General features: G+C 49.2%; 2 protein-coding genes across 9 annotated transcripts in view; both read left to right on the forward strand.

The window, feature by feature from the left end:
* Positions 1–7,822, forward strand: part of LOC140208620 (uncharacterized) — a 117,174-nt gene extending 109,352 nt beyond the window's left edge. For all 8 annotated transcript variants that reach the window (XM_072277432.1, XM_072277424.1, XM_072277430.1 and 5 more), the window contains one exon: positions 7,062–7,822. In XM_072277432.1, coding sequence (XP_072133533.1) covers positions 7,062–7,221 — 160 coding nt within the window. In that variant the 3' untranslated portion in view covers positions 7,222–7,822. The remainder of the gene's footprint in view (positions 1–7,061) is intronic.
* Positions 1–12,836, forward strand: part of LOC140208636 (NACHT, LRR and PYD domains-containing protein 3-like) — a 46,197-nt gene extending 33,361 nt beyond the window's left edge. Inside the window, exons 5-11 of the mRNA XM_072277469.1 lie at positions 713–5,241; positions 5,854–5,940; positions 6,096–6,266; positions 6,422–6,592; positions 6,748–6,915; positions 8,047–8,224; positions 8,669–12,836. Coding sequence (XP_072133570.1) covers positions 3,386–5,241; positions 5,854–5,940; positions 6,096–6,266; positions 6,422–6,592; positions 6,748–6,915; position 8,047 — 2,454 coding nt within the window. The 5' untranslated portion in view covers positions 713–3,385 and the 3' untranslated portion in view covers positions 8,048–8,224; positions 8,669–12,836. The remainder of the gene's footprint in view (positions 1–712; positions 5,242–5,853; positions 5,941–6,095; positions 6,267–6,421; positions 6,593–6,747; positions 6,916–8,046; positions 8,225–8,668) is intronic.
* Positions 12,837–13,829: the final 993 nt, after the last annotated feature.

The following is a 13,829-nucleotide window of genomic DNA, read 5'->3' on the forward strand; positions in this document are numbered from 1 at the left end:
ATCATCCTCTTGAATCTCCTCTGGACCCTCTCTAATGACAACACATCTTTTCAGAGGTATGAGGCACAAAACTGTTGACAATACTCCAACTGCGGCCTGAATACCGTCTTGTAAAGGCTCAGCATTTATATTAGATGCAGCATCGAACATTTACAACACTCTATTCCATCTGCCACTTTTTGCCCATTCTTCCAATTTGTCTCAGTCCTGTTGCAATCGCACTACCTACCCCTGCACCTATCTCTGTATCATCCTCAAACTTTCATTCCATCGTCTACATCATTGACAAACAATCTGAAAGCCAGTGGTCCCAATACTGATCCCTGCGGAACAGCACCAGTCACTGGCAGCCGACCAGAAAAGGCCCCTTTTATTCCCACTCGGTGCCTGTCAGTAATTCCGCGACACATGCCAGTATCTTTCCTGTGACACCATAGATTTTTATCTGGTTAAGCAGACTCATGTGCGGCACCCTATCAAATGCCTTCTGAAAATCCAAGTAAATGCCATCCACTGACTCCTTTGTCCACCCTGCTTGTTACTTCCATAATGAATTCTAACAAAACCCACGCTAACTTACTTTGTCATTAGTCTCCAAGTACCTTGAAATCTCAACCTTAATAGGAGACTCCAACTCTTTCCCAATCACCGAGGTTTGGCTAACTGGCCTATAATTTTCTTTCTTTTGCCCTCTTCCCTTCTTAAAGAGTAGAGGTACAATTGCAATCTTCCAGTCCTCCAGGACCATGCCCGAATCAAGTGATTCTTCAAAGTTCATGACCAATGCATCCGTCAACTCTTCAGCATCCTCTCTCATGACTGTGGGATGTAGTCCATCTGGCACAGGTGACTTTGCACCTTAAGAGCTTTCAGTATGCCGAGAACTTTTTAATTTGTAATAGAATGGCACTCACTCCTACTGCCTGTCACTCGCAGACCACTTCACGCTGCTAGCGTCTTGCACAGTGAAGATATATGTAAAGTACACATTAAGTTATTCTGCCATTTGTTTGTCCACCATTACTATGTCACCAACATCATTTTCCAGTGTTCCAGTATCAACTCTCACTTCCTTCTTACTGTTTATATAACTGAAAAAAGTGTTTAGTGTTTATTATCCTGCTTTATATTATTGGCTTTTCTGCCCTCATATTTCATCTTTCCCCTTCTTATAGCTTTTTTAGTTGCCTTTTGTTGCATTTTAAGTTTTCTATTCATCCAACTTTCCCTCACGTTTGTTGTCTTGTATGCCCTTTCCTTGGCTTTTATGTAGTCTTTAAATTCCTTTGTCAACTATGGTGGCCTATACGTGCCACTTGAGAACCTCTGCCTCCGTAGCCCATATCTATCCTGCAACTTGTGACCTGTTCCCGGAAGCTTCAGCCATCTCAGCTCTGCCGTCATCTCCACTGGTATCCTTCTCCAATCTACCTGGGTAAGCTTCTCTCTCGTGCCTCTGTAATTCCCTTTATTCCATTGCGATACTGATACTGTAAGTTATGCTTCTCCCTCTCAAACTGCAGAATCAATTCATTCAAATGATGATCACTACCTCTTAAGGGTTCTTTTACATTAAGCTCCCTCATAGGATCAGGGTTATTGCACAACACCCAATCAAAGATAGCCCTTCCCTGAGTATTCCTAAGCACAAACTGCTCTAAAACGCTAACTCATCGGTATTCAGTAAAATCCCTCTCTTGCGATCCAACTCCTGAAGTTTGTTTGATTTTCTTATTCCGCGAGCATATTGAAGTCCCCCATTACAATTGCGTCATCACATTTATTACATGCCTTTTCCAGCTCCCTTTGCAATCTCAACCCCACACCTTTGCTACTATTTGCAGGCCAATAAAGGATTCCCATAAATTTTTTTTTTAACTGTTGCAGATTCTTATGTCCACCCACAAAGATTCAGCATTCTCTGACCCTATGCCACCACTTTTTTAAAGATGTGATTCTATCTCGAACCAACACAGCTACAATACCACCGCCTATGCCTTCCTGCCTGTCCTTTCGACAAGACGTACATCCTCTACCGTTAAGCTCCCAACTGTGGTCTTCTTTCAGCCACGACTCAGTGATGCCCGCAACATCATTCCAACCAATCTCTAATTGCGCCAAGCGTTCGTCCACCTTATTCCGAACGCTGCGCGCATTTAAATACAATGCGTTCAGTCCTGCATCTGCGCCCTTTTGAATTTTGTCTATGTGGTACAATTTAACACTTTGCTCTGTCTGTATGTGAACCCAGTCATTGGCTTGTCCTTCCTTACATTCATGTTACACCCATCGTCTACTTGTAAACCTGCTGGTTCATCCACAACTCTATCGTCCGAGTTCCAATCCCCCTGACATTTTAGCTTAAAACACTCCCAACAGCTCCAGTAAATCTGCCCGTAAGAATATTGGTCCCTATCGGATTCGTGTGCAACACGTCCCTTTTGTACAGGTCTTACCTGCCCCAGAAGTGGTCCCAATTATTGAGAAATCTGAATCACTGCCCCCTGCTCCAAATCTTCAACCACAATTCCTCTGCCACCTCATTCTATTCCTATTGCCACTGTCGGGTGGCACAGGCAGCTGTCCTGAGATGACTACATTTGAGGTCCTGCTTCTCAGCTTTTTACCTAACTCCCTGTGTTCTGTTTTCCAGACCTCCTCCCTTTTCTCTTCCTATGTCGTCGGTACGAACGTTTGCCCCGACCTCTGGCTGCTGAACATCCTTTCTCAGGATACTGTGGACGCGTCCAGAAACATTTTGGACAATGGCACCTGAGAGGCGAAGACCATCGGTGTTTCCATTTTCTGTCCACAGAATCACCTACCTGTCCCCCTGACTTTAGAGTTCCCTATTACCGCTGCCATCCTCTTCAGCTTCCTGCTCTTCCGCACATCATCGGGGAATTGCCTGAGGTCATGTACCAGCTCCTCAGAGAGTAAGAGACTGTAGACTAGTGCGGGGTGTGTTACATTGAGACTGGTACAGCCTGGAGAAGGAAACAGAAATAGTGTTCCTTTTCTGTGGCTCAGTACTGACAGCTTAATCCTAAAGGACTGTCAAGAACATGGGGTCCATTGTGAGAAAAGTAAAAGTCAGTAGAGCAAGTAGATGCCCCCCTCCCCCCACTGTTACCATCTGCAGTGTTGCCCAGTTCAGCAGAAGCTGAGCAGTGAAAGCGGTGAAACCAGCCGCTCCACACAACACTCTCCTCTCCAGAATCACGTGTGCACTTGGTGCTCGCTGGAACACCAGGGAATCTGCAAACTACGAACAGAGGGGAGAGGAGAGCCTTTCACAGTGAAACTGAATCAGATCAGAAATGTTTCTGGGCCATCGTTCATTCTCAGACACTCTTAGCTCTGACCTCCCAATTTTACCCAAACAATGCCTTTAACAAGTTTTTTTATTTTTATTGAAGAAAAACTGTTGTGTGCTCCATGTTCATCAGATTGGGCATTGACAACCTATTTCTGTCCATCCAAAGATGTTCGACAGAAACACAAGGAGACTCTGTGGGCACAAACTGAAACACTGAGAGTGAACACGATCCTGATGAGGGAGAAGGTGAAGGTTTTCCAGCTGGTTGATCGATACGCTGAGCTCACGGTCATTTCTACTGTTCGAGATCGGAGACTGGTGGAACATGAGCTGCTGGCAAGAGGCAGAGACCACGAGGAGTGGAGAGTGAAACATCTCCGCGGAAAGCTGGAAAAAATCCGGACTGATCAATTATTTACGAGGAGTTTTCTGCAAAAATTTAAAAGATCTGTCTTTGGAAACAAAACAGGAATGTCGGCAGCAGTGGCCGGAGTCCCAGGGGTCGGGAAAACAACAATGGTACAAAAGATTGTTTATGACTGGGCCACGGGAAAAATATACCGACAATTCCAGTTTGTCTTCAGTTTCAAATTGAGAGATTTAAACTCCATTCACTGCAGAATAAACCTGAGGGAACTGATTCTGGATCAGTATCCTTACTTTGGGAATTCCCTGAGAGAGGTCTGGAAGAACCGGGAGGGATTACTGTTTATATTCGATGGATTGGATGAATTCAAACACAACGTCGACTTTGCTGATGGTCGGAGAGATACAGAACCCAAGCACCAGTGCCCAGATCCCGAGTGGTGGTGTGAGGTGTCTGACATTGTGTACAGTTTAATCCAGGGCAAGCTGCTCCCAGGGTGTTCAGTGCTGGTGACCACCCGCCCCACTGCGTTACATTTATTGGAAAAGGCAGGCATCGGTGTCCGGGCTGAAATCCTGGGATTTGTTGGTGAGGAACGGAAGGAATATTTCATCAGGCATTTTGATGATCAGACAGTGGCAGAAGCTGTTTTCAAACACGTGAAGGAGAACGAGATCCTGTACACCATGAGCTACAACCCCTCCTACTGCTGGATCCTCGCTCTGGCACTGGGCCCCTTCTTCACACAAAGATTCAGGGACCCGCAGCGAGTTCCCAAGACCATCACTCAGTTATATTCCTACTATATTTACAACATCCTGAAAAACCACGGCCGTGAGATTGAGAACCCCCGTGAGGTGTTACTCAGTGTTGGCCAGATGGCCTTCAGAGGAGTGTCCGAGAAGAAGATTGTGTTTACAGATGGAGATTTAATCAACTACAATCTGCAGCCTTCCCAGTTCCTGTCCGGGTTCCTGATGGAGCTGTTGGAGAGAGAGGATTCTGCCCGGTGTGTGGTGTACACATTCCCACACCTCACCATCCAAGAGTTTGTAGCTGCAGTCGCACAATTCCTGAATCCACATCCCGGGGATATCCTGAAATTCCTCACTGAAGCCCACAACACGACAGATGGGCGATTTGGGGTATTTCTCCGTTTTGTTGCTGGTCTCTCCAACCCAATGACAGCTCGGGGCCTGGAGGAGTTTCTGGGTCCATTTCCTCATCAAACAACCTGCCGGGTGATTGACTGGGTGAAGGAGGAGGTTAAACGCCAGATTGGAATCACGAGGAGTGAAGTTGGTAAAAGGAGCCTCCTGAACACATTGCACTACCTGTTTGAGTCTCAGAATCGTGGACTGGCTCAGGCCGCACTGGGATCAGTGGAAAAACTTTCATTCAGTGGATTGACACTGACCCCGATTGACTGCGCGGTCCTGTCTCATGTCATCGGACTCTGTGATACAATAAAACAGCTCGACCTGGAGAACTGCCACATTCAGAGTGAAGGAATCCAGCGGCTGGGACCCGGGCTGCACAAGTGCCAGGAGTTGAGGTAACTTGATTTATCTTTCACTGTGAGCTGTGAAAATGTTCCATTGTGTTGCTTCAATGTTAAGGGATTTGGTTAAAACTAGCAAAATCAGATTGTGATGAATTGTGACAAATGCCCGGGGATCGGTCAGTAATTCCCCAAGGACAGGAGGGTTCTGTGGTTCCTTGTGAAGGGATGTTGGAGACTTCATCAGATCAGTGAACAACGGTCATTGGTTTAATGGTAGTAAATCACAGGAATGGCCGTGTTTCTCGCTGCCTGTGACACGTCCATTGACAATGTTCCTTCTCACTGTTACCAACACTGACTGCAGCAGGTGGGTCAGAGATTCACACCCCCTTCCCAGTGAGGAACAAGAGACCGTCAGCAGACTGTCCCAGTGAGAAGGAAATAAATACCATTGTGAGATTGTCCTCCCCTGCCCTTCCCCGTGTGTGACTATCACCATCAGTCCACCTGTGTGACTGTGCTGACTACCAGATACCCAGAACCCATGGGCGCATCTCCACTCCCGATTGTGGGCCTCAGTTCAGACACACCCCTCCCGTACAATCTGTGGAAATATCCGCCGTTTGAATCACTTTGTTCATCAATTTGTCTGTTTGTGCTTAGACTTGGGGAGAATAAACTGGGAGATTCAGGAGTGAAACTGGTGTCTGCGGCTCTGAGGAACCCGGACTGTAAAATACAGACACTGGGGTAAGTACCAGACTGTGGGAGATTGTGTTTACAGTCACTGGGTGTCTGACACTGAACATTATTGTAATCATTAAATGTGTTACTGATAAACACTGGGGATTTGTACCGTCTCCTGTCTCTCTGTGTCCTTCACCCTCACTCTCTCTCATCTACAGTCTGGACAAAGTCGGTCTCACAGATTCTGGTGCCGAGGATCTCGCCTGCGCTCTCAGTACAAACCCATCACTGACAGAGCTGAACCTGGGTTTTAATAAACTTGGAGATTCAGGAGTGAAACTGGTGTCTGCGGCTCTAAGGAACCCGGAATGTAAAATACAGAAACTGTGGTAAGTACCAGACTGTGGGAGATTGTGTTTACGGTCACTGGGTGTCTGACACTGAACATTAATGTGATCAGTAATTGTGTTACTGATAAACACTGGGGATTTGTACCGTCTCCTGTCTCTCTGTGTCCTTCACCCTCACTCTCTCTCATCTCCAGGCTGGGCGGTGTTTGTCTTAAAGACTCTGGTGCCGAGGATCTCGTCTCCGCTCTCAGTACAAACCCATCACTGACGGAACTGGACCTGGGTTTTAATAAACTGGGAGACTCAGGAGTGAAACTGGTGTCTGCGGCTCTGAGGAACCCGGAGTGTAAAATACAGAAACTGTGGTAAGTACCAGACTGTGGGAGATTGTGTTTACAGTCACTGGGTGTCTGACACTGAACATTAATGTGATCAGTAATTGTGTTACTGATAAACACTGGGGATTTGTACCGTCTCCTTTCTCTCTGTGTACTTCACCCTCACTCTCTCTCATCTCCAGGCTGTGGGATGTCGGTCTCACAGATTCTGGTGCCGAGGATCTCGTCTCCGCTCTCAGTACAAACCCATCACTGACGGAGCTGAACCTGGGTTACAACTCGCTCAGAGACCGATCTGTCCCCGCTCTCCGCCGCCTCATACTGACCCTCCCGAGTCTGGAGTGGATCTGGTGAGTGTTTGTGTTAATGTTCAATGTGATAAAATATCAGCGGATCCGCGGGTTTTCTGGTGATATTTGTCTGTGAGTGTTGTCCCCTGTTACTGACACTGTTGTGTGATCTGTTTATTTCATCTTTATTCTCCCATCTGTTTCAGTCTGGAGGACAATCGGTTCAGTGAGACCGGGATGAAGGAACTGAGATCTCTGCAGGAACCCAGACCCGGACTGACAGTGACCGTTGGAACATCTGAATGTGTGAACATCCCCGCCCGCGGGATGCCGACATTTTGGCCGATTCCCCGCCCTCCCCTTTAACTCCTGCCCTTACCTTTAATGGCCGCGAGCCGGCTTTAATTCCCAACGTTTCTGACGGAGCTGACTCCCGTTCAGCGCTCTGTGACTTCGGAAGCGGTCCCTCAGTGACGTATTTCCGCCTGTTGTCCAACGGCACAGCTTCCGCCGGATGTGCGTGTTCGAGACTCCCCCACGTGAGACCCCGGGGAATTACACAGACAGGAAGAGACCGGTGGCCGGGGCTCAGTCCGGGACACCGGTGTCCCGGGGTGGGATTATCCCGGGAGAGAATCCTTTTGCTCCCTTTGCTGAGGACGGTGCATTCGGCAGTCTGGCTGATATAATGGTGTTAAATTGACAAATACCTCGGCAGTGACCCTGGATCTGCAGCGATCTCGGACACGGCCCTGAAGTGTGATTTTGTAATCATCGGTTCCCCGATGCAGAGTGACGGTGAGAAACGGGACTGATTATTCAACCAGTCTCTCATTGTCACCGGTCAGTTAATTGTGTGTGACTGTGAGTGAATCGGGAGCAGCTTATTTATTTCCGCACGTCAGCAGCTCACACATTGTTTAATTTACATTTGTCCTGATGAAATCAATAAACCGCTGTAACTTCCTGTCTTGGTGTCGGACTCGAGTCTCACTAGAGGAGAAACAGTGACCTGGGGTTCCTGCTGCCCCCCGCACCCGGTGTACTGCAAGAATGGGTCTGAGCTCCTCACACTGGTACAGCTGCCTCTCAGCTCCAAGCTCAGGGATGTCAGTAAAATAGTGTCTGGTCCCCAGGATCTCTTCACTCCCCATCCCCATCCAGGCTGACCACTGCTTCCTCATTCCCCAGATACTTACACTACCCTGACCTCCACCTCCCTGCGCACTCTCCTTGCTCTCGCAGAAAAAAAACGACAAAGGAGATCAGAAAATGCAAACACGGGGAAATCTGCAGATGCTGGAAATTCAAGCCACACACACAAAATGCTGGTGGAACTCAGCAGGTCCGGCAGCACCTATAGGAAAAGGTACGGTTGACGTTTCGGGCCGAGACCCTTCGTCAGGACTAACTGAATGAAGAGATTTGAGAGGGGGAGGGGGAGATTCAAAATGATTGGAGAAGACAGGAGGGGGAGGGATGGAGCTGAGAGCTGGAAAGATGATTGTCAAAATGGATACAAGGCTGGAGAAGGGAGAGGATCGTGGGATGGGAGGCCAAGCGAGAAAGAAAGGGGGAGAGGAGAGGCAAGGAGTTATAGTGAGAGGGACAGAGGGAGAAAAAAGAGAGGGGAAACAAAAGAAAAAAACATAAAGGGTTAAAAATAAATAAATAAATAAACAAGGGATGGTGTAGAAAGGGGAGGTGGGGCATTAACGGGTTTGAGAAGTCAATGTTAATGCCATCAGTTTGGAGGCTACCCACTCAGAACATAAGATATTCTTCCAACCTGAGTATGGCTTCATCTTGACAGGAGAGGAGGCTGTGGACAGACATACAAGAATGGGAAGAGGACGTGGAATTAAAATGTGTGGCCACTGGGAGATCCTGCTTTCTCTGGCGACAGAGTGTGGGTGTTCAGCGAAACGGTTTCCCAGGCTGAGTCGGGTCTCGCCGATATATAGAAGGCCACATCGGGAGCACCGGACGCAGTATATCACCCCAGTCGACTCACAGGTGAAATGTCGCCTCACCTGCAAGGACTGTCTGTGGCCCTGACTGTCCTATCACACACTCCCGGGATCAGACAGAGAGTGAACCTCCCTCCATACCGTCCCATCGCACACACCCGGTGTCGGACACAAAATGAATCTCCCTCCACTCCATCCCATCACAAACTCCCGGGGTCAGACACAGAGTGAATCTCCCTCCACACCGTCCCATCAGACACTCCTGGGGTCAGACATAGACTGAAGCTCCTTCCACACCGTCCCATCAGACACTCCCGGGGTCAGACACAGAGTGAATCTCCCTCCACACCGTCCCATCATACACTCCCGGGGTCAGACACAGAGTGAATCTCCCTCTTCACGTCCCGTCACACACTCCCGGGGTCAGACACAGAGTGAATCTCCCTCTTCACGTCCCATCAGACACTCCTGGGGTCAGACACAGAGTGAATCTCCCTCCACACCGTCCCATCACACACTCCCGGGGTCAGACACAGAGTGAATCTCCCTCTTCACGTCCCATCACACACTCCCGGGGTCTGGCACAGAGTGAAGCTCCCTCTGCACTGTCCAATCTTGCCATCTCTTGCCCAGACATGGAGAAAAGGTCTCTGTAGAGTGAGATATATCAGCTAAATTCTCGAGTTGAAACGGATTAGTGAGGACACTCTCAGCTTGTAGCACAGGGACCACCGCCCCCTCCCCCCCCCACACACACAGAGGAATCTCTGTAGAGAAGGTCAGAGGGGCAGGAAGAGAAGTAGTGTAACGAAGGGGTGCACGGAGTGGGCAAAGGTGTGAGGGGGCACACACGGGCAGGGGAGTACAGGTCGATATTAGAACCCCTGCAGTTAACAATCACATTTGATTTCTAGGGTCCAGAAGTAGCTGAGGATGAAATCGAAGATGAGGACAATTTTGCAAAACCGGGACCCCACCCCTTCCCGTCCTCTCCCACCATCCGCACTCCTAGGAGGACGCGGTCCCTTCCAGTCCGCTCACACGGGGCACGCTCCCAATCAAACTCCACCCTTGCCTATTCATCCCCATCGCCTGAACTCCAAATGGACCCCACCCCTTCTCATTCCTTCCCATCTTCCGCACACCCAATGGACCCAGTCCTTGCCGTTCACTCCCAATGGGACCCACCCCTTCCCGTTCACACCCAATGGGACCCACCCCTTCCTATTCACGCCCACTATCTGCCTCCCAATGGGGCTCCTTCCAGTTCATTTTCAACGGGTCTGTGAACCTGGAAACTGGCGGGGACGCCCGAATTCCGTGTTTGACAGAACTCAGGGCGGCGTTTACGGAATTTGACATGGACGCCGATGGGTTTATTAGTTACAAGGAAAGTCGAGGGTCGTGTGGATGTTGACGACTTTGCAAAACGGACTATGTTCCTTCTCCTGGCGGAGGAGGTGGATATTATCGGACTTCAGGAACTTCTGCACACCTTCCTGAAGATGGTAGGAGGTGAGGGAGGTTTATGGTGTGAAGGGATCCAGGAGTGTCCACATTAACTGTTTGAAGAGTTACAGGAGAGTCATTTATCATTGATGGTTTGTTTTGAAGAGAGAGAGAGAGAGAGACAAAGAGTGATGGTTGGACTGTCACGGGAGCTAACTTTGGAGATAATACTGAACAGCTCGAAGGTGCTCGACAGGACATTATTGATGTTAATTCCAAGGACTTGTTGCTTGCTTACATGTCCTCACAGACAAAGGTAGGAGGGACTCTTTGAATGACAGGTGATGCTTAGCACAGGGAAATAAATAGGAGGTCAGATAATACAAACCTCAGACACATGATCGGGACACTAAATGAGCTTTGTGGTGCCCACAGAGAAAGTGGGTTTTTGGAGGACTGATCAGGCAGATCGATCCAAGTGCTCTGCCAGTGAAGATTCAAAGGCAAGACCGGTGGGGAGTTGTCTATGTATCCGACCCTGGCCTGGGTAGACAGCTCAACCACACCGAAGTACGGTCCTCTTTGTTGTTAGTTCACAGTCAGTGACTTGTGAAGGATTTCGGAGGACAGCAAGAAAATCGACGGCAACAGCTCACCTCAAGACTCAACTCTCTCTCTCTCTCTCTCTCTCTCTCTCTCTCTCCATCGCCATCTCCATCGCCATTCAACTAAATTCCACGAACTGAACTGAACTTTACTCAATATCGTAAGACTGTATCTTTTTACCCCTAGACCTAAAGAAGCTTGGTTTTTCACACGTATATATATTCCACACTTACTTACATCTACTTATTGCTACCCTGTTTGATTTATGTTCACTTAGTTTTCTGTATTGTGTAGTTATTAATAAATATTATTAGTTTCTAGCAATACTAGACTCCAAAGTGGTTTCTATTTCTGCTGGTACTTTATTCCTGTCATGGGGTACGTGACAAAATTGGGGCCTATGTCCGCGATATGAACAAATCGGTCGGGAGGCTGGTTTGAATTGATTGGGAAAAATCCCTTTTGATTTGGAATTTTGATTTGGTTGTGTGGAAAAACAGCAGAAATGGAAGTTTCGGGATTTCTGGAACCGCCAGACCCCGTGTCCGTGAAGAAGGCTAGAAAATATGAGTTGCGGGACCTTGCTAAAGAAGTGAATGTAAAGAGAGGTATGATGAAAGCAGAAATTCAAAGGAAAATAGCTGAATATTATGTCTCTATACAGACACTTGAAGAGGGGAAGTTAAGGAGGTTTCCTGTAGTGAATGAGGAGGTGGAGGTACACCTGGAACAGTTAAAGTTAGAGAGGTTGAAATTGTAGATGAGAGAGGCAGAGAAACAGAGAGCGTTTGAAAGGGAGGGATGGCAACAGAACGCTCAGGTGGTGAACCGTGAGGAGAAGTTTAGTGTCAGTCGGGAAGTTAGGTTAGTGCCTCCATTTGATGAAGCAGAAATTGATAGGTATTTCCTACATTTCGAGAAGGTGACCCGTAATCGGGAGTGGCCGCGGGAGCAGTGGGCGGTGTTACTACACAGTGTGGTAAAGGGAAAGGCCCAGCAAGCATATGCAGCCCTGTCTCTTGAAGACGCAAAAGATTATGATAAAGTGAAGGATGCTGTGTTTAAGGCTTATGAGTTAGCCCCGGAGGCCTACAGCCAAAGGATTCGAGGTTTGAGAAAATCCTGGAACCAAACGTATCTGGAGTTTGCCCATGAGAAACGCGTGTACTTTCATCGGTGGTGTGCTTCAAAAGAGGAAAATGAGAATACTGGTAACTTGAAGAATTTAATATTGATTGAAGAGTTTAAAAACTGCGTCTCGGCGGAGATAAGAACGCACTTAGATGGAAAAGGGGCAGCGACACTGTCAGAAAATGCTAAGTTAGCAGCCGAATATGCTCTAACTCATAAAGTTAAGTTTTTCCCCACTGAGATTAACCCACAAGGGAGTAGAGATAATCCACAGGCTAAACCAGAGAGTAAACCGGGGATTAGTGATAAAACTAAGGAGGAAGGGAAGCAGTCGGGGAGAAAATTTCCCAGTTTTAAGTGTTACTCTTGTGGAAAACCTGGCCATGTGGCGTCAAATTGTTTTGCTGCGAAAAGGGGAAAAGGAAAGGAGAAAGAGAAAACCCCAACTGCCGGCGTTCAGACGGTTAAAATATAAGAGGGACTCGAGAGATTTATTTAAGAAGGGTTTGTGTCTGTGAAGGAGGGGTCAAACCCAGTCCCAGTTAGAATATGGAGAGGTACTGGAGCTTTCCAGTCACTGATATAAAATAATGTTTTGGAATTCGGTGCTGAGACAGACACTGGGAAAGTAAACATCTTTAAGGGCCTTGGAAAAGGAACAGAGGTCGTGCCTTTGCATAAGATAATCTTGAAATGTGACTTGGTAACGAAACCAGTCAGAAAAGGGGTCCAATCTGAACTACGGATAGACCATGTTGATATCTTACTCGGTAATGACTTTGCAGGTGGGGATATTTATCCAGCAGTTCAGCTCACAAGTAAGCCTGCTGCTGCTGAGGACCCGCCCCCCAACTCTCCCCTCCCTCTCTTCGTCTCCCCTCCCTCTCCCTCCTCTCTCTTCCCCGGCCATGTCCTCCCCACCCCCTCCCCTCCCTCCTGATCTCTGTCCCTCTCTCCCCGACCACAACCCCAACCCCCAACTCCCCCCTCCCTCTCTCCGTCTCCCCTCTCTCTCCCTCCTCTCTCTTCCCCGGCAATGTCCCCCCACCCCTCCCTCCTGATCTCTGTCCCTCTCTCCCCGACCTGAACCCCGACTCCCAACTCTCCCCTCCCTCTCTCCGTCTCCCCTCTCTCTCCCTCCTCTCTCTTCCTCGGCCATGTCCCCCCACCCCTCCCTCCTGATCTCTGTCCCTCTCTCCCCGACCCCGGACTTCAACCCCCAACTCTCCCCTCCCTCTCCCTTCTCTCTCTTCCCCGGTCATGTCCCCCCACCCCCTCCTTCCTGATCTCTGTCCCTCTCTCCCCGACCCCGACCCCCAACTCTCCCCTCCCTCTCCCTCCTCTCTCTTCCCCGGCCATGTCCCCCCACCCCCTCCGTCCTGATCTCTGTCCCTCTCTCCCCGACCCCGACCCCCAACTCTCCCCTCCCTCTCTCCGTCTCCCCTCCCTCTCCCTCCTCTCTCTTCCCCAGCCATGTCCCCCCACCCCCTCCCCTCCCTCCTGATCTCTGTCCCTCTCTGCCCGACCCCGATCCCGCACTTCAACCCCCAACTCTCCCCTCCCTCTCTCCATCTCCCCTCCCTCTCCCTCCTCTCTCTTCCCCGGCCATGTCCCCCCTGCTCCTCCCCTCCCTCCTGATCTCTGTCCCTCTCTCCCCGACCCCGACCCCCAACTCTCCCCTCCCTCTCCCTCCTCTCTCTTCCCCGGCCATGTCCCCCCACCCCCTCCCTCCTGATCTCTGTCCCTCTCTCCCCGACCCCGACCCCGACCCCCAACTCTCCCCTCCCTCTCCCTCCTCTCTCTTCCCCGGCCATGTCC

Source organism: Mobula birostris, chromosome 13, assembly GCF_030028105.1.
Source record: "Mobula birostris isolate sMobBir1 chromosome 13, sMobBir1.hap1, whole genome shotgun sequence".
NCBI classification, from domain to species: Eukaryota; Metazoa; Chordata; class Chondrichthyes; order Myliobatiformes; family Myliobatidae; genus Mobula; species Mobula birostris.